Raw genomic sequence first — 25,376 nt, forward strand, 5'->3', positions numbered from 1 at the left:
ACTGTATTTAACATTTATACAGCCTCTCCCCAACCAAATATACAGAGAGCTTGCATGGCAAACAATATCTACTCTACAGAGATGTAAAGACAGAACAGAGAAATTCCTTATCAGCAGATTGTCTACAGCACCAGTGCCCAGATCTAAATGACTATATTTGCTTGCCACTGTCCAAAGGCTTCTTAAAGTCCTGTTGAATCTCATTCTGGAAACTGCCTTATGGTGGAAAAACCTAATGGGTTCTAAATGCAGTATAAACCAAAATATTATTCTCACATCAACAGGTCTCGAAGACAAACCCCGACAATATATTTCTGCTCACTGACTGTGATTAATTGGAGTAACACTGAAGTTAAATTAAGAATGTGAAAGAAAGTTAAACACTTTTCAAATCATTGTCTAATTTGTTCTGACTGTAATGCTGGGAAAACTCAAAAGAAACTTAAAATGTTACCTTATCCTAATATTTGTAGAAAGTGTAGAAACGTACAACACACAGGGGGATTTAATTTATTATGACCAACATGACACATCTCATGGTGGCAGTTAAACATTTATATAAATGTAAAACACAACATACTTACATACTTAACATGTCTGAAGTGAACATGAATTATAGTTGACCTTAGACATGGGGAAATGAGAGTATGAATGCAGATTCGTATTAGGGAAGTTGGACAAATGCTTTTTTGAAGAGGTCAGCAGTATTTTTAACTGTACAATCATTGACCAATTTATATTGATGGTGGCAGTGGCACAAATTAATGTGAACTCCATGCATAGCAGACAAGCAAAAAAAAAGTGTATGACTGGTTAAATTAGATTCGTCATGTTGAAACAGAAGAAGGTCCTGCTGAAAAAATGTTGAAAGTGCTATGTAACATGTCTGCTATTGAAAGAAATCAGCCTAGCCTAAACCAGGGAAAACTAGTTAAAATTAAAAAACACAAAATGATCTCTTTTAATGGGATATACTGTGGACCATCTGTTCCTGCTTGACATGAAATAACTTCATTTGGACAGTAGAGGTCCTGTTTCAGCTGTTGGAGACCTTCTTGATTCTTTCGCAATGGAAAGTGAAATTCTCACCCAATGATGAAAACACAAGCTGCATCTAACACTATTGTAACAAAACATATCATGCACCAGAGGAAATAAGCTAAAACCTGACTAGTGAAGATTGGAAAATACATGTATATTATATTGAATGAGAAAGTAATATATTCAATGTACACACTGAAGTGTTAGCTATTTTTACATTTCAGGTTGTGTGACTGCAATATTTGCAACAGCTCTTTCTCACTCAAATAAAGCAAGTTAAGACCCATGGTGTAATATTGTTGCCGTTTGTTCCATATTCATATTGCATGATTGGATTATTTAATTATTTTATATTTAGTTATTGAAGGAAAAGCTGGAATATTGTTGTTTGCTAAAAGATAAGAACATCTGGTCCTGTCTCCATTTGCCCTGGTTGCTCTACTACGGTTGTACATTCATTTAGTCCCACATAAGTAACTTTATAAGGTATAATTTTGAAAGCTGTCTTGTTTTTGCAGCAGACACTCGTCGTTCACAAATTATCATGACACATAACACTTGTGGTGGCACTCAAAAACACTATGTAATATTGATCTCCATGAAGTGTGTAACATGTAACAGTACCAGGGATAAATCATTGTTGCTTTGCTTAGGGAAATGAGAGCACTTTGACAGCTGATTGCCTTTCCAGTAAACTAGAACAATGCTTTGCAAATGGGTAAGCCACATTAATAAATTTAAATCTCATTTACCCTCTGATATTGATGGTGTGCGTGGCAGTTTACAGCCTGATCTTTGCTTCCCCCAAGTGGCCAAATAATCAATTCTTGCAGATTTCTAATCTGTTGAGTGTACAGCCGTACAGTACAGGCTACTCTAAGGCATTAGCAATGTGAATGTTGTTTTTGGCTTGATATGGCGAAACTTATATCTGCAAACATCTTAATTCAAACAACATTCATTGATTCATCCAATTGATTATTTGGCCACTTGGGGGAAGCAAAGATCATGTATTTCTATTGCATTAATGTCGCTCCTCTGGCTGTATGTGTAGCAGACAAATTAAGTGTAGCCTAAATATGTGCATTAAAAACAGGTTTCCAAATCAATAGACCTGTAGGTCAGGCTGGAATAGAACCCCGTGTCCTTATTTGACTTGCATCTGTTTACATTGTAATAAAATTCATCCACTTGAAAAACGAAAGTCGCCCAACAAAGCAATCGTCGCGTTTATGACGTCACCCTGGGAAGCATAATAGCGCGGAATTTAAAAATTGCTTTAACTATAGATAGTTGTCTGTGTATTTAAGCCGGATAGTTTTATAGCAAGACCACTTTGCATTGTTACTTAAGACGTATTGATTAAATGCTTTTACTCATGATCTACTTCTGTTTCTTTAAATGTGCGCACTTTTTAGTGTTTGAGTCAAATTGTGACGCAATCAAACAGCTTCCGTGTTGTTTGTAACGTTAGCCTGCTGTCACAGCGATGTATCCTTTTCTCAAAACACCGTGAAATTTTCAAACTTGTGCGTTAAAATAGGTGTCGTAAGATAAGGCTTCTCATTTATTTTTTAAAGACACAGCTTGTGTCTCTGGGAAAGTTTAAACGCCTTAAATATATTGTTGTTAAAACTGGCAGAAAGAAGTAACCGTTAGTTAGCCAACATGCTAACATGAGATAATTTAATGACAGCGCATTATACCCGTGTTAACTGTCTAAATGGAGGATGATTCGTCCTCTTCTTCGATGGTGACAGGTCTTTCTAACGTGCCTTTCCTCCAGAGGACGTTGGAGCGGTTATCCTCCACACAGTGTCTGAAACTACAGACTGAGGAGGAGGCTTCTGTCGCTGTTATAGCCCTTCAGAGGTATTTATCAGAGCAGACTGAGGTGCAGCAGCCTGACAGCTACAGGTACGATGTGACCATCACTGACGGTGTGTGGCGAGCCAAATGCTTTATTCACCCGAGCTTAAACCATCTGGTGCACGCTAACACCCTGAGGACTGGGGCTTGCATCAGCATCACGCAGTGCTCATTTGTTTACAACGAGAGGAGGCTGGGACATGGATACATTTGTATTGAAAAGCTCACGTGTGGTGTAGAGAGGTCTGCTGTCCTGCAGCGTATAAAGGATGTCAGTTCACTGCCCATGCTGGTCAAGCATGGCATGGAGAGGAGTGTTGAGCTGCAAAGTGATGTGCCCCTTAATGTGAACCGCAAACATTACCTGTCTCTGTGGAACAACGACGACCCAGAGGGAGACATCTGGACCTCGGGGTCTCCCTCGTCGGACACAGTGCTGGATGGTGCGACACTCTGATGATCCCTGTCACTCACACACTGATCTTTTTACATGACTTGAATAGATTTATCCACATTTCCAGTGTGTCAATTCCATTTAATGCTTCTCCCTTACAAAGTGTGTTTTTATTCAGAAGATGTGTGAACAACAATGTCCCTTTTTCAACAGTATCCAAGATTACTCTTCTCGGTAGTCTGGAGTCATCCTTTAAAAACAATTGGAAACCTCTTCCTCTCCTAGTGAAGATAATACACAAATCCAGATTAAGGTATTATGGGAAGTTGGGGCTAAAGATTGATTACCCCTACCAGGTGAGTTTAAGTAACAAGATTTGAACAGAATCTCAGTTTTATATTTCTTACTATTATTTTTACTCTTATATTGTCGTCTTTTTTTTTCACCTCATGCTATGTGTTATTTTTCAGGCTTACTTCGAAGTTGCTGACCAGAGCGGGACAATGTCCCTCGTGCTTTGGAACGAACTCTGTCCAGAGTTTTACCAGAGACTGAACGTAGGTACAGTGTTGTATATCCAGAGTTACTCCTTGAAGCAGAGTTACTCAAAGCGGTCACACCCACAAATGGACCATCACAGAATGAAGACCTTTAACTCCGTAGGTATGTACAGAATAACTGACCACAGTCCTTTATATTAAAGTTTAGCACTGAATTTTTTTTCTTCTGGAAAATAATATTATATGGCATAACAGTATCATTGCCTTTTCAGAACTTGTATATCTAAATATTTAATTGATATATTTATTTAGTTGCTTGATTCTGTAGCTTTGCCTTATACTCCGTAATATATTGTGTGTTTTTATGTATCTTTCGTAGAAATCTGTCTGAACCCTCGCAACCCAGCTTCAGTCATAACTGTGGTCTCATCAAAGAGCGTACTGCCTGAGTGGGGACTGCCTGAAGTTTCCTACCAGTTCACCACCAGGTAATGAAGTGGCAATTATACAGTTTTTATTTTGTCTGTGATAGAGAAGGTGTTGGTTACGTGAGCCCAATCCTAAGACCTCCTATTTATGAAGAATCGCTGATGAATTTACAATCGCCACAAATGGTCATTTGTTAATTACCACACACACACGTATAATGCAAGCCACTCTGTATTGGACTGTGGTATCTGCAACATAATAAAAGGCAGAGTAACGGATAAAATGATCATATCATTATGCAATTTACCAATATTTAACAAAAACAAAATTACTATTTATTTACCGAAAATAAAAATTCACCTGATTTATCAACAGCAGGTACATAAGCAAACAGAGCTTACTCAGTTATTAAAGAAATTACTGCAATAATCCAACTGTAGCTGAATTGTTCCACACATACAGAGTGCATTTAACTAAAGTCATGAATTAAATGGAGAAGAAAATATTATTATCTTAAAGTTCAGACAGAATCAGTCTCATGGACACAGGATCTCTCAGTCCACAAAAGTCTCCAAAGAAAAGTAATCCAGGAAGGATTTATTGAAGAACTTATCCTGCCAACAAGGCAACCCACGGTAGTGTGGTGAAGTATCAGCGACACACTGCTTCTACCGAGCGCGAAGCTGGACATAGCAGCTACAGGTGCCCTTGCCTGATTGGCTGAGACCTTAATTGGTACTTAATGCTGCGTGCAGGCAAAGCATGAACATATAGAAAAAGGCTATTTTATTAGTCCAGAAGGAGGCGCTCAAGGCTCATTTAAAGGCCGAACGTCGTCATCTTTATTTACTGTAGTACTTGATTTGGTCGGGGGTATTGTATTGATATACGACAACAAGCAGGCACTTTATTATACAAAATATAAGGGTTATATAGAAAATACAAATTTTTGCCTACATTTTTGCTTCTACATGGATGATAGAGATAATTGCTTTTTCAGTCCACTAGATGGTGATGAGCGCCTCTCTGATGAGCCCAGCAGAAGCAGCACGTTGGTTAAAGTAAAAAATGGAGACAGTTTTTTAATTTAACAAAAATGTATTCTCTGTTTTTGTCAACATGTTTGCATTCGGTTCAGTTGGACTTTGTAGACTGTAATTCAAATTCAGTTTATCAGGAACATGCAATATTTATGGCAGGGTTTTATCGCAGATAAAAATGATTTAGATTGAGATGAACAGACGGAAAACTTTCCTATTAACAGAAACAGATGGAAACAATTGTTTGTGTGTGTGTATATGTTATACTAATACTCAGCATGTTGCAGTATATTTCACATGTTAATAACATCGTATTATCAGACCTCTTGTTATTCCTACACATATTACTTGAGGTGTTCATGGTGTGTTATCTTTTCCATTTGTTACATTCACATTGGGTTATATAAAATACATTATTCTGTTTTGTATTTTTGTGTTTCTACAGCATTTCTCCTCTGAGCCGAACTTTTTAAAGCTTTGTTAGAAAAGCCGCTTCATGCCGTGTATCTATTTTACAGGTCAGAGTTGGAAAAGTTATCCAACAATTCAGCGTGTGACATCATTGGTTTGATCACATTCGTCGGGCGTGTTGAAAGAGTGAAGAGCAAAGGCAAAATGGGTATGAAATGTTCATATTTGATCTATAAACTGGAATAATTGTTTACAACTGAAGTAAAGCACATTTTTTTTTTATCTGAAAGTAATTACTGAAGATCGACTTTCTTAACCTTTCAGGTCCAGAGAAGTACTGGACGTACCGCTGGATTCATGCAGTAGACGGAACATCCGACCAGCCTTTCATCCTGGAGGTTTTTTCCTCTTCACAACCAGAAATCTTCAGTCGTATTTGCCCCAGTAGGTCCACGGTGTCAGCTCCTCTCTGATAGCTCTGCTGCCACACGTGAAAGGATTTTCATGCTCTTACTTTAATGTAACGCATATCTTCCACAGTGAGCTACCTGGTGTGCACTCAGATGAGAATTTGTCAAGTGGAAGGCTCGTTGCCGTACCTCACAAGCAGCTGCGAGACAGAGACCTTCATAACAGGTGTGCCTTCATATAAGTGCCTGATAATCTACATACAGAGGTGGTGATGGTGTAACTGACCTGCATATTATTTCTCTCCCCCGACAGGCTACCACAAAGGTCAGCCATATGTGAGTGACCCCACAGTAAAGAGCTTCATTACGTGGACCAAAACCTTGAAGGACAACGTCGTCCTCCAGAAGACTGCTGTCGGTGGTCATTACTGCTACCCATGTCCCCCTCAGAAATATGCCCAGCCAACGCCAGATACCTCAGGTGAGAGAAAAACAGATTGTTCTTTGGCCTCTCAATGTTCAACTCAGAAAGCAATGATTAGCATGAGATTTAGGAACTCTACATCAGTTGTGAATCGTAATGAGATTCTCTGCGTTCTCTTCTGGGTGGCAGAAATCAAATAAATGTGGGTCATCTTTCTCCTGCAGATCTCTAACAAGGTCCATTTGTACTGAAGACCCCCTCTGTCTGTATATTGATGCATATTTGCAACATTTTATTTGAATTTCAAAAGCAATTTCCTGCATCTGAAATTAAACATTAAGAGTCATTTTGATTAACTTTCTGTGTCAGTGTTTATCTTAAAATTCTGGCTGCTCCATCCTCAGCTCAAGCTCCTCTGGTTGCTGTGGCTGACTTGAAGAAGGAGTTAGAGGCCCTGCAGTACAGGGAACACAAGAAGCTTGCAATTCAAGGACAGATCACAGCTGTGAGGTACATGAAACACCTGAAGATCACAGAGTCTCAGGGAACAGAAGAGAAGGAGGTAATTGACTTTATTTTAAAGCATCTCCAAGAGTTGTCAAAAAAAAAACTGCATAAATAAGTCAGCTGGTTTCTTACAGGTGACAGATGTTTCCACTGATGTGCATGAAGCAGACGCACAAAGTAATCCACCTACAGATGAGCAGACTACGGCGACAAGTTTGACATCACCCCCTGTGGGGAAAATATCAGCAAGCAGAAAGAAAAGAAGAATGAAGACGAGGAGTGATTCGACTTCTAAGTATTTGTGATTTTGTGAACTCGGCAGTGAATCATTAATTGTACTTTTGTGGCTTGTGGGTGCAAATGTTTGTCTGAAGCCGACATCCAGGGCATTAGATGAAATGTAACATATTAACATATTTTCTAGGAAAGCTGCACAGTCCTCCTTGAATGGTGGAAGCGTGCCAGAAAAAAGGTATTGAAGATTCGGCTGGTTGTAATCGTCAATAACCCACTTAAACCCATCTAAGCTCATTTATCTCTGCTCCCACAGGAGGCCTGGGCAAAACAATTCAGAGGAAGTGCAAGAAGAAAGTGACGATGAACCTGAGCAGCTTCAGGATGTTGAATTTCATCTTCAGCTGCAAGATCAAGGTGAATAACTGGAGCTAAAGCTTTCCTGCAGTGCGCCTGATGTGTTCTGACACACTGATGTGTTGGTTTCCACCAGAGACTGATGTGTTATCTTGGGAGAGCAGCAGCTGGCGGAAGCAGCGACAAGAAGTGTCGGAACATTTGTGTCAAGGCGGTCTGCATGAGGACAGCATCTCTCGGGGCTTCACGTTTGACGATAAGGACGTCCTCCTGCAGCAGAGTAACCTTCAGCCAACGAGGTGGACACCAGAGAAGAACGCTGACACCATCCCGCGTGTTGCCTGTCCAGGATACTACCAAGTAACAATTTTAGGTAAGTTTTATAGGAAGAATTATTTCCAGACTATTTCAGTTGGGTCATTTTTAAGGCTGAAAACCTAAAAAAATCTGTGTTTTTATGTTGTTTTTCCACTCTTTTTTTAATCTTCTGACAGGCATTAATAAGCAGTTAGCCGTGGATGCTGCATATCTGCCCGTTGTGAGCTCAGATGAGCCCCGGGCGGTCGGTCTCCCTCAGGATCCTCACGGCAACACGATGCTGTCCTGCCTTTCATCCGGCTTCCTCTGTCCTCTCAGTGACAGCACCAACCACAGCGAAGTGACTCATCCGGAGCCAGGTACAAACCACACTGGTGCCTGAGAAGTTTCATTACACTAGAACATATTTAGTGTGACTATGTGAATGTTTTGTGTTGCAGAGGAGATCTTGGTGACTGCCAGTGAGCTGGAGGACACACATGTCGTGTGCATCTTGGACCTCTGTCATCTGGGTGGAGATCAGGTGGAGGTCCTGCTTAGCAAGGTGTACAGGGTGATGGAGGTTTGTCTGGACTAGGTTGTGTGAGGAGCTGAAGAGTTCAGTTTTGTGAAAGTTTGTTATTAATTTATCAGCATTAATCATGTAAGTTGAAAGTTATTTTTAAAGAGCCAAACTGATAATTGTAAATTCTCAGATTAACTTTTTAGCATGTACAGGCCACTTTAAATCATACTGAGCTTCAGAGAAATGGAAAATGTTCTCTGATCTATTGCAATACTGAAATACATTAAACAGCATATTTCTGTATTATTCACAAGTGTGTTTACTGTCGCTGCCTCCCGCTAGTGTTGGACTGTAAATGGACTGTACTTATATAGCACTTTTCTAGTCTTGTTCTGCTTTTACACTACGTGCCACATTCACCCTTTCACACGCTGATGGCAGAGGCTGCTACCTAAAGTGCCCAACTGTCGCTCAGTCACCACATTCACGCCGTTGGCTATGCCACCAGGAGCAATTAGGGGTTCAGCGTCTTGCCCAAGGACACTTTGACATGTAGACTGAGGGAGCTGGGGAAAGGAACCACCAACCTTATGATTGAAAGACGACCGAGTCTACCGCTGAGCCACAGCCAGTGTTCTAATGTTACATCCTAAATCTGACCATTAACCCACGATCAATCATGGTTTAAATTCAGCTGTTAAGCATGATGAGAGATGCCTTTCTTGTCAGAGCTTTTTCCTCCATGTCCACTTGCCTGCTTAATGTTTTTCAGTAGATTAATAATAATCTTTCTTCTGATTAAAACAGCTTTTTGCATTAAAAACACAGTTGGCAAACATTTTGGCACATGAATATTTTTCTATGTAAACACTTTGCTCAGAATAACAATACATATGTTTAAAAATATTTATTTTCAAATATTTCACAATATCCAGGTTGATTTATAAATAATTCAATATAACATAATTACCATCAAGATATTTTAGAATGTAAACTTAATTTGTTAATTTCTTTTAAAACAATATTAACGATATTTTTTAAAGCTTATTTTGATGGTAAATACAGAAAGAAAACAAGCCATACAAGTGACTGTGCAACACCAAGTCCAACGCAAAAACAGCCTCACCTCCTCTAATAAGACACTTCATTATCTGTTACAAAATTACTTTAATTTTAAAATCATGTAACATACATATGTAATCTATTAGACATATAAAATAAACAACTATATAGTCTAAACTTTTTTTTACATTCTATTATACAATATATTCAATGTTTGTTTCTGCACTGAAACTGCAGAAATGGCTGTGAACCAGGTCTGTTTTTGTTCATTTTTCCTGGCAAATCTCACACAGAAAGCATTGATCTGACCGCCCACGCTCACAGTTAAGGTGTCAGTCATTATTTTTTACACATCAGAAAAATACAAGTTATATGTGATTCAAATCACATGCCTTCAAAAACAGTGACACTCAATGAAAAAAAACCCATGAAGAAGAAGAAAAGCATTCTGAAAGATGAACAAAAGGAAAAATGTGCAGCAACTACAAAGAAAAACAGTACCGACTGAGCAGGTGGATTATTTACAAGAATACACACACAAAAGAAACCATGTCACATCCAAACATCTGGTGGAGAACGAAGGGACTGCCCAAAACAAAATAATTGAGGGCTTCACGCACAACTAGAACACAACGCATGAACTATCTGAACATTGATGAGCAGAATCTCCCTCAGCCACCTTTTCAAGGCAAAATAACAGTTAGCGAGTTGTTCTGCAGACAAACACGACTGAGTCTGACTCTAAATTATGTTTGGATGGAAAACAACAATGGGAACTTTCACTGCAATTAACTGAAAGGTTAAATGAATTCTTTCGATTTCTTTCAGTAGTTAAAATAATGAAGGAAATTAAACATTTTTTCGTCTATGGCACCTCTGAGTTGCTGGCTGAGCTGACTTTACTGTTGCTATATTGAGTGTGGACATACAGAAACACATGAATGGAGACTGAAACTTCCCTCGGATGTCTAAAAATATAATTTCATGATGATGTACAATTGCACTTTTTCTTAAAAAGCTAAAACTGAAAAGAAAAGTCTCAGCTAGCAGCACGCACAGCTGACAGCTGCACCCTCGTGTGAACTCTCCTCGACAAGGACATAAGGATTCATCTTCTTCATCTTCTTCCATGATCATGGTGAACATATAACCCCTCGCTGCAGAGTTCCTGTGTTTTGTATCATGTTTCAGAAATGCAGACAGAGTCCCGTGAAATCCTTAAAATCGTCTCTTTCACTGGTTCTAAAAAAGATACTGCTGATATCAACCGCTGAAGGAATGTTAGGACATTTGTCATTAAAAAAATACTTCCATATAATTTACATGGTACAATGGCTTATTATACACCTCTATATACATCGTACATCTGTTCTGCAACATTTTAAAACAGTATAAATTAACATTCTTCTTTTTCAAAGCGACATTGCACATAGGAAAGTGTAAAACGGCACTGAACGTTCGTGTTGAAAGTTGTGTGTGTGACAGCCGGGTCTCGTCGTCCTCTGTGAGCAGCACCAGTCTCAAAGGGGGCTATGATGAAGGAAACTCCACCGTGAACAGCTGACGTGGCTTTTTATAAAGTGTAGCACGAGTTCCACAGTGAGAAGAGTTTTTTTTTCTGCTGAGATATCTGGGATACAACCGAAGATCAAATTTATATATTTTCAACAAAGTAATAAAGTCGGACTCTGGCACAGTTTGAAAAGTTACAAGTTGTCTGATTGTCTTAAAAGAGGGGCTCGTTCAACTGCTAATCCAGCTCCACCAAAACACTCCAACTGTCATGTCACCATTACCACAGTGCTGACAACACTGTTTAAAGAATGCACGATAGAGCATTACAACGTGAGCCAATAAGCATGATAACGTGCACATGTCTTTATAGTCAATAGGCCTGTTGGAGATACAGGGAGTGAAGTAGGAGGAGCGGATAAGCTGCTGAACGCACGGCAGCAAGATTTCAACAAATTAACATAAAACATCGTCTCTCCGAGAATATATGAGGCTTCAAGGATTGTCATTAAATAGTTACATTATGACATTAAGATTATAACATCTTAAAATGTGAGTTTGATACTTAAAATATCTTAAAATGTGGTGTTTGTGGAGGAGGTTTTATACAATAAAGCATTGAGGGTTACTTAGGGGGAAAAATAAATATTTTCGTTTTTGCTGAGATCACAGGAGCAACGTGTTGTTTACCTGGTCGTGATTAGTTAGGGCATTTATTTATGAATTCTCAGGTGATTAAACAAAGAAAACAAACAAACAAATGAGCAGATTAGAAGAAACAGGGGAAAACTTTTCACTGTTTCCAAGAAATTCAAATCACTAAGCTAAGCCTCCTCCTGAAGCCGATTGTTGTATCGTGGTATGAAAAGCACTCTGAGCCACATGTGGATCAGTGTTTCCTGTGAAAACAGCATTAAACCATTTAACACGGTGGGGAAAGACAATAATATATATTTTTGTGTATGAAACTAGTTTCTTTCTCCCATATATATTTTAATATGTAATAAATAAAGATGAAATGATTTCATTAGGGTTTCATTAAAAAGTAAAATCTTATTCGTTACTGGTGTAGAGGTTGCAAGAAGCATCCATTATATATCTTTGTAATATTTCCATTACAAATCTAGATGTCTCTTGTTTAAATCTGATGCTGAAAATAATAAATTATGACCTATGAAAATAGAACTTTGTATTCCAAATGGACCTGAGCTGGATTTTTAAAGCCGTAATCAGACAAAACCATCCAACCGCACCGTGGAGGTACCACGGTTAAAGGCACAAATATTTCCCCCTCTGGTAGCTTGTTTATCACATAAGTACTCCTGCTTGCAGAGCTCATCACAAGCACCTGGACGCAGGACTTCAGAGCTCCCACTTCTTCAGTCCCAGATTGAGGCTTTAAAAATCTAGATAGACCTTTCTAATAATCCGAGAGCACTCCCCACCTCCCCCGACTTCTCCCAGTGTAGCAGGTGACATTTAAATTCTTACCAAACCTGATTTTAGATATGGTAACCATCTCGACACTGCATGTAAAAGCCCTCAAAGTCTGAAGTGGCATGTAAATCACTATTTGGGAGGGCAGACTGAAATACACGTGGATGTGACTGAGTTCCCACATGAACAGATCCCTTCATGCAGTCTGATTATTTGATGTCACTGGGGGAGGCTTTGTCCAGCTGTAGGCTTGAAAATAATCTCAGTATTAAGCCATTAGAAGTCAGGAAAAAAGAATATTAATTCATGGGCAAAATAAATATTGTACTTGTGGGTCGGGGGCGGTATCAAAGTGCAAACAGACACTTCGAAACTCTCGTTGTTACATGAAAAGTGGCGTCTTCTTGAGAGCTTTGATAATCCACTTGTTCCAGCAGCTCCACTGACTGACAGCCGAGTGTGAAGATGGCCGTTGGATGAAGGCCCGGCATCTCAGACTCTCCTCAGCTCCTACAGGCGACGTCAGGCCGGTGCAGTCTCGGCTCGTAGTTTTCACTCAGGGGACGTACAAGCCGGTATCTTCTTCTGAATGGGCAGCTTCATATTAAAAGTAAGGTCACTAGAAGCTATTTTCCCCTCAGATGCAGAACTTGACATCAAGTTTGACTTCCAAATGCCTCAACATGCTGCCGCCAACATGGCGGCGACGCAGAGGGAGATCTCGGGCGCTCTCACACGGTCCACAGCGCTACCGAGTCAGCATATTTCTGAAGTCTGAAACGCTGCCAGTCTGGTTTTGGGAATGTTGGTATTGCCTTTGTTGCTGCTGCTGCGCCTGTTGCTGTTGTGCTTGCGGCACTTGCTGTGTTTGCGGCTGCTGCTGGATGTATCCCACAGTGCTTTGCTGAGGGACGTTAGCGGTGTGTAAGAATGCTGGAGTAGATCCGCCGTGAACGAGTCCTTGAGTCATCTGTGGACACAAAAGAGAAGTTGAATATACTCTGGCTAGCCAACAGAAAAGCCTTCACTCAGTTGTACCTGAGAAATCCTGAACTAAAGATGCCGTACATAACAGAGTAACTCTGACATTTAACGTTGTAGTTCAGTAGTTTGGTTATAATGCAGAATAAACACGAGAGGGCGACTATTTGCTGGGGAAAAAATGGCACATTCTTTAGAGAGAACAGTTAGTTCTAACCAAGCAATCTGATTGGACAAGAGGCATTCAATCTATGGCGATATAGAGAACAACATCACTGGGACTTTTCACTCAGCCAGGTGCTCTGAAGACTGTTAATAACAATACAGCAGACCGTGTGTGTCTACATTAATCAAGCTGCTACCTCTGAATCACATGACAGACTCTTATTTCACTAGTTGATGATAAAGTAATACAAACACATAAATGTACATGATGAAAACATCTGATCTGTGGTAACCTGGAGATACAGAGTGCAGGAGAATGTTTGGGTTGCTTGGCAACAAAAGCCCAGTTTCAGTTAAGATGTGGAACTAGTTGAGTCAGTGGAGCAAAAAATAATCTGATGTTGATGGTTACTTTTTACTTCTGTTTGCCACTTGTATAACCGTTGTGTTAAAGCCATATCACACTCGAGGTTGTGATGTTGGACTGATTATCAGCCTGCAGCCTTGTGCCTACGACCAAATCACAGCCTTGATGATGTTCAGTACAACATCACTCCCTCTCATGTGATATTGCTTAAATAGCTACTAACATTAAATACAAAAAATATTGAATAATTTTTCCTACTAGCTTCTAACAAAGTAAAGCCCTAATCTTACAAGGACAATTTTGTAATAAAACACAGTGATGGGAACACCTAAGCGTTTTAGCGAGCCTTTCCATCAACAAAACGACAGAATGAATAACCTCCCACATCAAAAGTGAAGTGGCTCTCAGAATGAAGTCACAGAGAGATTCAGGTAAGCTACTAATAAACTGTGTTTTTCCACCAGACTGACGCTCTTTATCTGTGTCCTGTTTGTTAACATGTTGGTGGCCTGTGTTGTACCTTCTGCACAAAGATTACGAACAAATCTGGTACAACATAATTAAATATGTGACCTAATGAATTTGACATCACACAGCAGCTGTGTTACAGAGCCGGGGTTTAGGTGTGAAAATAACACACATCCTTTGGTTACCAGCCTGTGGGAATTGCAAAGTACCTTGTTGCTTTGGTAACTAAGGATTCAGATGGTGTGTGATGCCTAAAATTATCATAAATCTTTAAATATAAAAACCTTGGGTAATCATACAGGGCAGCAGTACGCAACAATTCAACACAAATAACTGAATTAAAAGTCAAAAACATGCTTCTGTACACCCACAGATAATGAGTGACACACTTGGCTGCGTCACCAAAGAGCAGATGGGCGTCATACCTGAAAGAACTGCTGGGGCTGCTGCAGCTGCAGGGAGTGCTGGGAAGCCTGAGGCTGAGTGTGGTAGGCTGACTGGGACTGGTTTGAGATGAAGCTGTTGTGAGGGATCATTATAGGCGACGTGAAGACGGGCGAGGGCACGAGGACGGCGTTGCAGTTGACCTGTTGCATTGAGAACGACGGGGCGATGATCTGCGGCTCGAGGGTGTATCTGTGGGGAGGGCACAGTGAGGAACTTAGGCACGATATGAAATAACAGCACATAGACAGTCTGGTTTGTGTGCGCGATCAAATCAAACGGGGCTCACATGGTTTGCATGTTGCACTGGGAAGGCTGCGAGGTGACACTGCTAGTGGGAACCAGCGTCTGCATCGGCTGGTTGAGGAGCATGCTGCAGGAAATAACATCTGTTAGTGGAGGAACTCAATCTGTGCTGTGAAAATAGAAAAAAACTCAAAGAGGCTGTTTTCTTTTTTCTAGGCTCTCACCGTAGCTGTCCATCTTGGCTGAACTCGCTGTCTGTGTGTCTTTGGTTTGCGTCCTGCAGAGACCGCGTGTTGGCCTGAGAGAACATCATGGGGTTGCTGTAGAAGGGCATCGTTACGCTCGTGTTCGTCTGCACGGGAACGCTCACTGACTGAGGCTGCCCGCTCCGAGAAATCCTCTGCTGGACCTATAATGGAACGAGTAAAGTGTAGAAATGATTACCAATCAAATTAAACAAACATCGAATATGGTGATTCTTCCTACCTACATGAAAAGACAATGTGCATTGAACCATTCGGTACCAGTGGTTTGGTTTGGTTTGAAGCTGCTAGTCAGTTGCAAACTAGTCCAAAATAGCACACATGTGTAAAGTACCCACACGCATGGAACAGAAATTCCATAGTGCAAGTTTTACCTGGAAATTCTTGACAGTGAAACAGTCCGATTCCATCAGCATGCTTGTAAAGTTAGTCAATGTCAGTAAGCATCGATAAGCGACAAACTGTGTCGACACAGTTCAACTGAAGGCGAGTAAGTCTGGGGAAACGCTTTAAATATTTATGACTGCCTTTTCCAAATGTGTTGATTAGCGGAACCAGACACTGCAGATTCAGACTGTGCAAAAGTAATAACAACAGAGTCTGAATAGTTGTGGATATGAGATCATTCTAAGTTGTAGAAAAGACTTAAGCATGTGGTCAAAGCTCTTGAATCCCACAAAAATGTGCCTGAGTGCTGTTACAACCATTCCCAAATTCCATCAATCATTCAAAACATAAATTATCTTAATAATTTAGTTTTGGGGTTTTTCTTCCTTTTTGCTACAATGCAAATAAGCTTGAACAGAAAGCAGCAAATGACTAAGAAACTGAATGTACCACCTGCTGAGACTGATATCCATAACCTGCCTCCTGTTGTGTTGAGAGCACTGAAGTAGGCTACGAGTCGTTAGCTGCTAATGACTGAAGCTAATTAGATTCAACATCATCCTCATCTAATGCTCTCCAAACAGCTGTGTTCGTTTCAGATTTGTATTTTTCTCGCGCGCAGCTGTGTACCTGCGTGGAGGGCGAGCTGCTCTCTCTCAGGAGTGAGTGAGGGGATGAACTGTGGGGCCCGCAGGACGCCGCTTTAGGGTGGCCCGAGAGCTGCCTGATCACCCCGGACTGGCTCTGCTGGGCCGGCCTGCCCGAGCTCTGCTGCTGGGGCTGCTGCTGGGCTGAGCCAAATTCGTTGTGGACAGGCTGCTGTAACAACATCTAACACACACACACACACACACACACACACACACACACACACACACACACACACACACACACACAGGGAAGCAGAAAATATTAGTTTATCCCTCAGTGTTGTCTTAAAAATCCAGCTGATTATAAACAAGACAAACAATGGCAACAAATATGGATCAAACGCGTACATGCCTTAAAGGTTTAAGTTATTCTGTTCATATTTACGTCACTTTGGAAAACAACATTTTTACCTCTGAGTAGCTAACTGGGACTGTTTTATAACTATGTGATGTTTAATTGTGACCTCCAAAGGGACTGCAGATAAAAATAGGCTTAAAGCTACGTTGTTTTCTAATCAAACCGTCCCACATTGCGTTCAAACCAAGGAGGCAATGACGTTTGAAAACATATCTTTATCATCCCACCACTACTACACTCAGTCTCTCCTCTGTGAATGGAGGCATGACCCATATAACAGCACAACCAGTCGGCCCCAGTTCACTTGCGGGCCACAGAGTGCCCTCTAGTGGGCTGTGGAGGCAGTGGTACTGCCAAAGTTAGGATCAATTTTTAAAACATTTTTTGTAATTAATTAAGCTAGTTATTTTGTATGTGTGATAATGGGATCAAATAAAAAGTGCATGATCTCTATGACTTGGTACATTTAAATACATTGATGCTAATAATAATCACCAGGTAGAGAAAAATGTGTTTACACTGTTAGCTAGCTAACGCTCCCTCGGATGCAGTGACACAAAAAGGTTTTTTTTTTTTTAAGGAAACAGTGATGTAAGAGACAACTGTGAGCCAGGGTTGTTGGGAAATGTGACACTGAATATAATACACTTGGATTCATGATGTCAGGCAGTGGTGCTGAGCTGAAGGCAGAGTGTGTTGTGAAATCCTCCTGAATCCTGACCTGATCTCATTATTTCCCTGAGGCAAACCCGAGCGTCTCACCGAGAGAGAGCAGGATGTTTATTTTGGTCATTACAGCTGACAGTGCACACGGCCCGGTTTATTGTTCTGCTTTTTTCCCCCATAAATAATAAATATTTTGTATCTTTCTATTTGTGAAGGTGGTGATCAGGAGTTTCTTCACACCAGAAGTTGGCTTACAGAAGGTTGAGAACCCCTTAAATAGTGTTTAAAACACTTGTGGCCTCTTGGTGGGGCCATTCCACCATTACTGTAAGAGGTTAGCTAATAAAAAGCTTACAGTTGTGTAATAAAGCTGATATGCACACGCCACATTTTTTTAATTTCTAGGTGTTTTAAGTATTCTGCTGCCTGTTTTTACAATAAAATGTATTCTTTTCCTAAAGCAGAAAACACCACACCCAGTCTTATTTCTACAAGTGTAGTGGAACCTCCTTCAGGGCACTGGTCAACTTCATATATCCCTCAGAATGAACACCATGATGAGTATCTTCTCCTCTTATCTTAGGTGGGAGTGTTTACCTGGAGATTAGCGAGGTGAAGCTTCTCCTTAATGTCGTGCAGCTCCTGCTGCTGCGTCTTTATGTCAGCTTGCAGAATGCGCGTCCTCTCCTCCAGCTGCTCCTTCAGCTGGTTCATTACACAGACCTGAGGCTGCTGCAGCTGATACATGGACGACGATGACGATGGCGGCTGCTGCTGTTGCTGCGATTGCTGCTGCTGCTGCTGTGTTTGCTGTTGCTGGAAAGACATGAGCCAAAAAAAGCAGACATGAGAGCCGATATGAGAGTTTCCTGGCAGTTTTCTTCTGTACTTAGGAGATAATCTGTTGAGTCATGTAATGGTTCAGTCTTGTGATGGTAGAAGCACATCAAGACTCCCACTTTTTCTGGGATATAGGTCTAAAAGTACCGGTAATATGGATGAGTCATTCCTTTGTGGAAGGCTACAAAAACACCTTTTCAGATGTAATCTTGATCGTTATTTCTAATTGTAAATCTCTCTTGCTCAGTTTTCTAACTTGTAACTAGGAATGGAGGTACTGTAGGCACAAGCAACATGATGAATAAACACGTACAGCAGGACCAGTCATAACAGCAAGATGTTGTACACAAACAGGAGAGAGGAAGGCAACAGGCAGGAGAAGACTAAACACTAACCATTGCGGAGTGCTTGCTGCAGGTAGGAGAAAGGGGGAGGCTCATTTGGGGAACGAGGTCAAAGGAATTTTTTCTTTGTGCCAAATTCTACGAGGGAAAACGACAAAGTTTTACAGTTTAGCACAACCTGTGATATTGTGTCAACTTAGTGCAGTTGTTGCTTGCTGACCATTTTTTATCTCAAGGCAGACACACATTGTACACATTGTATAAACTGACCTTTGAACTACTGGGTTGGAGTCTGGCAGATGTCTTCTCTGTCCCGATGGAGGCAGACTGCCATGACGGTGTGCAGGCCTCTGTGTAGGAGTTAGCTGCTGCAGAAGAGACAATGGGTCAACTCTAAACACACTCTGGTTACAGCACACTGAGGGTACTCTCAGTCACAACATAATCACTGTTTTATTTGTCTAATGACGGCTGATAACTACAACAAAGGCACAAAGTCTTGATGTTGTTCTTATTTCATGAGTGGGATACAGTCTGTTATACATGCATTAATGTGTCAATCATTCCCGCTCTGTGCTGTGGATGGTGGTGCAACGACAGCTTTCATGAGATCTTTTAAAGATTTGTTTGGCTGCAAATCAAAAGTCCAAAAATCTTGCTTCAAACACTCCCACTGTCGATGTTTTTTATACACAAAGGCTGCCCCCTCACTTTCTAAAGTCCATTTTTTGTTCAAACTCCTCCTCACTTTGTTAAAGTTTAGTTTGAATTCAATATTCTTCATTCAAAGATAAGACAGACTGTTGTGTCTTTGCTGTGTTTTTCCATATTTGACTGCCTTTACTTTGAAAAGCCTGATAACCAGTTTGTTTACGTGAAATGGCTGTAATGATATTAATATAAATGCAGAAAAATATCATTCAGAAATTTCTGTTTTTATGTTCTACCTTAGTTTTTTGGAAAACATGACACGAAAAAACTTGTAACTAGATGAAACATACAGTATGATGTATATTCTAAGGACACAAACACTGTACTGCATGATTCCTGTTACTATCAAATTGAATGTTTCTGTTTTATCTTAATCACATTCACACAATTTAATTCGAACATGTGTCTAAATTCTTCTGAAAGTATCAAAATTGCTGCAGCAGAACCAGAGATATCATCTTTCTCATTCCATGCCTGTCTCTCTTAAAACCTGCCGCCTACATTACCCACAATGCAACTCAACAGCTGACAGTTTGGCCAAGGATTTGCCTGTGTTGTTCTAGCGGCAAATGAAGTCATGAGCTGCTAAGCTCAAGCAGAGAGGAGGAGCAGACTACAGATGTCTGGTAAGCACATTACTTCCTAACTCCACACCTACAGATCATTTTAAACTTAAAGTCCTGAATGGATATTGACTCAAATGACATCACCTGAGGCTAATTATAAGATTTTGTGCAGCTCCCTTTTCTTAACATACGCAGTAAAACTTCCTAAGACCTGCATATAAACTTTTTATGTGTACAATTGGTGGAATCTCCCTTTAAATTACAGCTTACATTTCTTTTTAGAACTAGTCTCTTGTGTTTTTTCTCCTAACAGAGTAACTACAGTCTTTAGGAGGTAAAAAGCATTATGAAAGGCATTTATTTTTGGGTTATATAAAGATCCTGCTGATTCACGAGCCCTTGATTGCCACCTCATTCTGCCTCTGACTTAAACCCACAAACTGTGATGCGTTCAGCGGATATTATTTCATTGTAGCCGACGCAGAATGAAAAAAGCACAGAAACTCTTTTTCTGACAGATGGAGTTTTATGAATATGTCTCTGAAAATAATGAAAGTGAATAAACGTGTGGGTGAATGGAAGACAGCCGCCATGTTTATGAATAGGTGCTGTAATCAATCTGCCGCTGTGTATTGTTCATCAACATGCAGATGGAGGTAGAGTGTTTTAGTGGATTAGACGGTGGGTGGAAGAGCAGCTGAAGTCAGAGAGACTGGAGGCTCAAACAAACAGGCTAAAGTAAGCCTTGGAAACATTTCATCACAGCTCTGTCACCCACGTATATCAAAGTAGATATTTTATTGACTTCTGGTCTGCGTGGAGATTTTAACTCAGATCACAGAGTCTCCTCAGGTTTTATTCCACTGGAAAGCAACTTAATTCCAAATATAAAATAGGCGATGTCACTGTTCCTCTGGTGAACAAATAAGTGACAAAATTGAAAGCGTCACAATTTAACGACAGTAACACGACAGTTCCTGCAGCCATGCAGGAGCAGCGTTTCAGTACATATTGACCTGAGTGAGTGAGCCCTTTAGGGAGCAGAGGATGACTCACATGCAGAGTCCGACAGCGCTGTGTGGGAGGACTTCCGGGAGCTGTGGGAGGATACCGAACGTGCGCCGCTGTTTCTGTCCCGCGGAGGGTCCAGTGTGGAGCAGATGTCCAAGTACAGCTCCTGAGCCTGGAACACAGAGAGACGTTCAACACAGAGGGCCCGATTCTCTGCTCACATAAAAGACTGACGTTGTAAATGTCACATTCTGTTTATAGAGGGGCAGTTACCTTCACTGAGGAGGGAGCGATCTCAGGTGGAGACAGCTCTTCAAAGCCGAACGCCCTCCTCCTTTCAGCTCGCACTTCAGCATAACTGGAACACAAACAGAAGGATGTGAGGAAAGTGTTTCTAACTTTGCAGACGTCAGAGAAACCCGAAGAAGGACAATCAGGCCTACCTGACAACAGTGTGTGTGCAGACAATGAACTCAGGTTTGGAGTTCCACTGGTGGTACGTGATGTAGTAGTGAGTCTGCAACCAAATCCACTGCTGCCCTTTGGTCAGGAAGCGATAGTAGCAGGATTTACCCTTTCCAAACTGCATTACTGAGGAGAGACAAACGACAATACATCAGTGCTTTGATCAGGTGTCACGGGGCAAGCTTTTGTCTGTGGAGTACAGATTAAGAATACATGTAACCTGTGACTAGATGGATTCCTAGATTTGCTGATGAAGCAGCTGATAGCAGAAGATTAGAGTTACTTACACTGCTTGTGACACTGAGCTATGAGCTCCAAGTCATCCACATGATAGTAATCATAGCCAGAAGTTCCAAGAACCTCAAAGGGTAAATAGCCGATGATCGGTGAAGCTCTGAAACAGAGAAAGGAAACGAACATGTAAGAAAGAAACTACACTGCTGATTGATGGGAACAGGAATCATGACAATCGTTTTACCTGTGATCTAAAAACAGGAACTTCCATTCAAGGCTGTGTCTGGATGTGAACTCATCGCAGGGGTCTTCCACATTACACAAATCCTGAAAACAGAGTGAGACAGTCACATTAGCAGTTTCACAGCAAAGCAGCAAAGAAATTAAGCAGGTAAAAGTTGTGCCTCATTATACTTTAAAATCATCTGAACTTTTTGCATGATCTGAATATTGTCTGATAGCTGTGACCTTGACCTTTTAGGTCTATCCTGCTTATTACAACCACATCTAGTCTGTGGAGGAAAGCGTAATGTTAAAAACTGCAGATTAAACTTGAATTTTCAATGGTTTCATCTTGTGTCTGAGAATCTGTGGGGGGAAATATTCCATGCCATATGGTCCAGACTTTATTGTTAGTCATTCCATCTGGCAAATCAGTGTAATCAGTGTCTTTTACATTTTGGAATAAGTAGTGGGGGAGGGTTGAAGCCTGTCCAATAGATCTGCTTCCTCTGGTACCTTTGCTCTCTGAGCTCCAGCACATTTAAAGACAGAAAAATCATGGTGGAAAAAAAATCGCTGTGGAAAACCTGTCACGTTGAAATCAAGAGAAACATTTCCATTTTTAGTTTCTTTGTTGAAAAAGGTCACATGTCAACCTTTACATGACTATCCTAACTGCTTCTGTCATACATAACATGCTGCTTCCAGCCTTTTTAATCTCGTCTTGGCCGGCACATTTGTATTGTTTTATAACTTTGCTGTGAAGTTTGGTAAGTTTAAAACCGTTGCTGTGACCTGAGTTGATCACAGCGGTATAAGATCTCAGATAGGTGTCAGGTCTAGGACGGAGACTTTAATTCACCACGATAATCTGCCAAGTGTCCAGATTTCACCTTTGGGATCAGATGTACCCTAATGATGGCTGGAAAGTACAAAGCGTGCTTCAATCCATCTCCGGAAATGGTTTGACATATCTCCCTCATGTTATCATAAAGTGTAGCTCATTGATTTTATGCTTTTGGTTATGTTTGTTTAATCCTGATGACACACAAGTGTGACACAAACTGTAAGAGACAGACACTTGAAAGTTAAAGATCAAAGCGGGTCTCACCTTTAGAAACTGTGGAGTGACTAATCGTACAGTAGCAATGAGGCAGACCTGCTCCTCCAGCGACGACTGCAGGCTTCTTGGTAACGTCAGTTCAAGTCCGTTACAAGAAGATGTAGGCACTGTGTGACATGGAGGGCATACAGTAAGCTGTGACACCTATTTTAATTTGAACCCATTCAACATAAGTATATCATTAAATTGTTTTAATTAAATAAATAAATAAATGCAAAAATTAAAGGAGATAATAAAAATTCTTACCATTATTGTGATACTTGAAATCTCCAACAAACTTGACATACTCGTATACAGGCGGCTCCTTTGGGTCAATGTTACCTCTGGCTAGATGACAGCAAAATTCAATATGTGCATCACCTGAAACAAAACCAGCAGATTTGATGTTTAAAATGCAGTATAGGTGCGTCTTTTTAATTAGTTCATAAGTTCTTAATGAACATGCTCGTTGACCCTGGAGGTGTTTGGCATTACACTGAAAGCTGTGCAGTTACAGGTCTGCAGTACAGAATGGAGGATCTACAGACACTACAGAGCAGAGGAGAATCATATGGAGCCTTGCATTAATCGCATTTTAACATATCTGACAAAAAGATGATGTGTGCTGTTATTTATTCAAACCGCCTGAAGGGGGAGAAACATCATACTGCTTATGTAATATTTTAATACACTCATTAATACAATCTTACATCTTTGGGGAGAGTCAAAGCAGCAGATTCATGACTTTGACAGCATAACAAACGCACTTAAAGCTTCCTTTGCTCTTTAATGTCAAATCTCTGAAGAAGAAACTTACTAATGGAGCACTTTGACCTCCACTTTTACATTTCCTGCAGATTTACTGTGGAAATGTGCACAATTCGCAAGCAGATACAGGCAGCTGATTAATTCCACAGACGCTCAGAAATGTAAAAAGTTCTGGGTGGATGGGTCAAGATAGCTCTGGCACTACTTGTGGGTTACAGGAATTCAGCAAATCCCTAAAAAGGCTGGTGAATGTTAAAATCCCTGCTTGTGTAACATGATTCACAACAACCTGTGCAGTGATTTTGCTTAAAAAGATAGAAAATCCTTTAAATGCACGGGAGACAAAAGATGGATGTTGGTGTCGTTTAAATGTGCTCAGGACGTGATGAACACGCCAGAACGCTCTGTGACAGTTGCTATTTAGGCTTCTAAGAATAGAGCGAGCCTCGCCATCTCCCTTCCTTAGAAAAGTCCAATAGTAACACAGGATTAAGGTCAGAGCCTTGAGCCCCAGTTACTACATTGCTTTGGATTACTGTGCTAACATAACAGCGATTTAAAGCCTTAACTATGATACTAAGCTAGCACCTATTATTAGCTAAAAGGCTAATCATAGAAACACACTAATCAGCAATCCTATAAACTTTGGTCCCAATGCAGAAACCTGCTCTAAATAAAGAATCTCAGGTGATGTTATTAGTGTCAGTTGCATTTCAAACAAAGTTATTTATATACATATATATATATATACAGACACTCAAAAATACGTAAACAGTGTTTCTCCCACAGCACTGAACTTTTGGCCTCCTGATATGGGAGGCGCAGACGGAAACAGACAGGGACCAGACGTGCACAGAGAGGTCACCCAGAAGGATACTCACTGTCCAGGAAGTCAGCAGCAATGGGGTCAGTCATCAGCATGTGGGATGATAGCAGCTTATACACCTCGCCATGTTCCCGCTCCGGGAGGAAATTCAAGATATTTTGGTCCACCATATCTGACTGGTTCAAGACAGAAGACATGTGTGACGGTCAGTTGGGTTTGCATAGTAGGCAAAAATGATGCTGCAGAAATTGGGTTGCACACTAGAGGATGTTATTTTGAGAGCTTTAAATTTGGCTTCAGATGCATTCAGACACAACTGCATACAATGTCCTGCTTCAGATCAGGTTAATTGAAGACATCAATTTATAAGCACAAGTCAAGTATTGACCAATTCATGTCAGTCAAAGATAAAAGATAAAAGAGTTTGGATGTTTTGATGAGCCAGAAGCTAAAGTTAGCAACGATATAAATACAAAGGACAACAACAGAACGATGCAATGTTAGCAAGAGAACAGATTTGTTACTTACCGGTAAATGGCCAATTAGTGAAGACACACTGTCAGAAACGTAGATGATATTGCCGTCTGTTGTTAATGCTACCAAGAAACCATCTAAGGCCTGTAAGAAAAGGGAGACAGAAGGTTATAAGGTGTTTCAGAATGTGAAGGAAAACCTTTACCTTGACATTTCTACATATCATCATCATCTGTGGTAGTTAAATCATTAAATAATTATATTGGCATGTGATTACAGATAATCATAAACTTTAGCCCTATTAGTCTCAAAGCGCCTCCTTCTCCTGCCATAGCTAGGGACTTGTTACATTTGCAGCAAGGTTTCCA

General features: G+C 40.6%; 2 protein-coding genes across 7 annotated transcripts in view; one reads left to right on the forward strand and one right to left on the reverse strand.

The window, feature by feature from the left end:
- Window positions 1-2,567: 2,567 nt before the first annotated feature.
- radx (RPA1 related single stranded DNA binding protein) lies at window positions 2,568-9,190 on the forward strand. The gene is made up of 15 exons (XM_069673795.1): window positions 2,568-3,353; window positions 3,518-3,660; window positions 3,775-3,967; window positions 4,184-4,292; window positions 5,792-5,892; window positions 6,009-6,128; window positions 6,225-6,320; window positions 6,408-6,575; window positions 6,923-7,080; window positions 7,160-7,320; window positions 7,450-7,497; window positions 7,576-7,676; window positions 7,753-7,989; window positions 8,111-8,293; window positions 8,375-9,190. The coding sequence occupies exons 1-15, from the start codon at window positions 2,765-2,767 to the stop codon at window positions 8,509-8,511; spliced, it is 2,544 nt and encodes an 847-aa protein (XP_069529896.1). The 5' UTR covers window positions 2,568-2,764; the 3' UTR covers window positions 8,512-9,190.
- A 3,667-nt stretch (window positions 9,191-12,857) lies between these two features.
- The window catches only part of npas2 (neuronal PAS domain protein 2), a 40,531-nt gene continuing 28,012 nt past the window's right edge, over window positions 12,858-25,376 (reverse strand). For 2 of the 6 annotated variants that reach the window (XM_069667568.1, XM_069667576.1), the window contains exons 6-22: window positions 25,063-25,152; window positions 24,590-24,710; window positions 23,208-23,321; window positions 22,950-23,068; window positions 21,861-21,943; window positions 21,670-21,776; window positions 21,361-21,508; window positions 21,191-21,275; window positions 20,963-21,089; window positions 18,900-18,997; window positions 18,681-18,767; window positions 18,043-18,261; window positions 16,402-16,602; window positions 15,346-15,530; window positions 15,165-15,248; window positions 14,857-15,091; window positions 12,858-13,420 (exon numbers count right to left, since the gene is read on the reverse strand). In XM_069667568.1, the coding sequence (XP_069523669.1) occupies window positions 13,199-13,420; window positions 14,857-15,091; window positions 15,165-15,248; window positions 15,346-15,530; window positions 16,402-16,602; window positions 18,043-18,261; window positions 18,681-18,767; window positions 18,900-18,997; window positions 20,963-21,089; window positions 21,191-21,275; window positions 21,361-21,508; window positions 21,670-21,776; window positions 21,861-21,943; window positions 22,950-23,068; window positions 23,208-23,321; window positions 24,590-24,710; window positions 25,063-25,152 (2,325 nt within the window). In that variant the 3' untranslated portion in view covers window positions 12,858-13,198. The remainder of the gene's footprint in view (window positions 13,421-14,856; window positions 15,092-15,164; window positions 15,249-15,345; window positions 15,531-16,401; window positions 16,603-18,042; window positions 18,262-18,680; window positions 18,768-18,899; window positions 18,998-20,962; window positions 21,090-21,190; window positions 21,276-21,360; window positions 21,509-21,669; window positions 21,777-21,860; window positions 21,944-22,949; window positions 23,069-23,207; window positions 23,322-24,589; window positions 24,711-25,062; window positions 25,153-25,376) is intronic. The other 4 variants (XM_069667585.1, XM_069667593.1, XM_069667610.1 and 1 more) reach the window with 4 other exon arrangements.

The sequence above is a fragment of the Semicossyphus pulcher genome, unplaced genomic scaffold (genome assembly GCF_022749685.1).
Source record: "Semicossyphus pulcher isolate SPU_LCO1_2020_fin unplaced genomic scaffold, fSemPul1.0.p SCAF_10, whole genome shotgun sequence".
NCBI classification, from domain to species: Eukaryota; Metazoa; Chordata; class Actinopteri; order Labriformes; family Labridae; genus Semicossyphus; species Semicossyphus pulcher.

What these genes read in the sequence shown, in the direction of transcription:
- radx (XM_069673795.1), top strand. Translation starts at nt 2,765, where the DNA reads ATGGAGGATGATTCGTCCTCTTCTTCGATGGTGACAGGTCTTTCTAAC. An exon ending in AGGGAACAGAAGAGAAGGAG is followed by an intron (nt 7,081 to 7,159) that starts GTAATTGACTTT and finishes GGTTTCTTACAG; the next exon opens with GTGACAGATGTTTCCACTGA. An exon ending in CTACCAAGTAACAATTTTAG is followed by an intron (nt 7,990 to 8,110) that starts GTAAGTTTTATA and finishes ATCTTCTGACAG; the next exon opens with GCATTAATAAGCAGTTAGCC.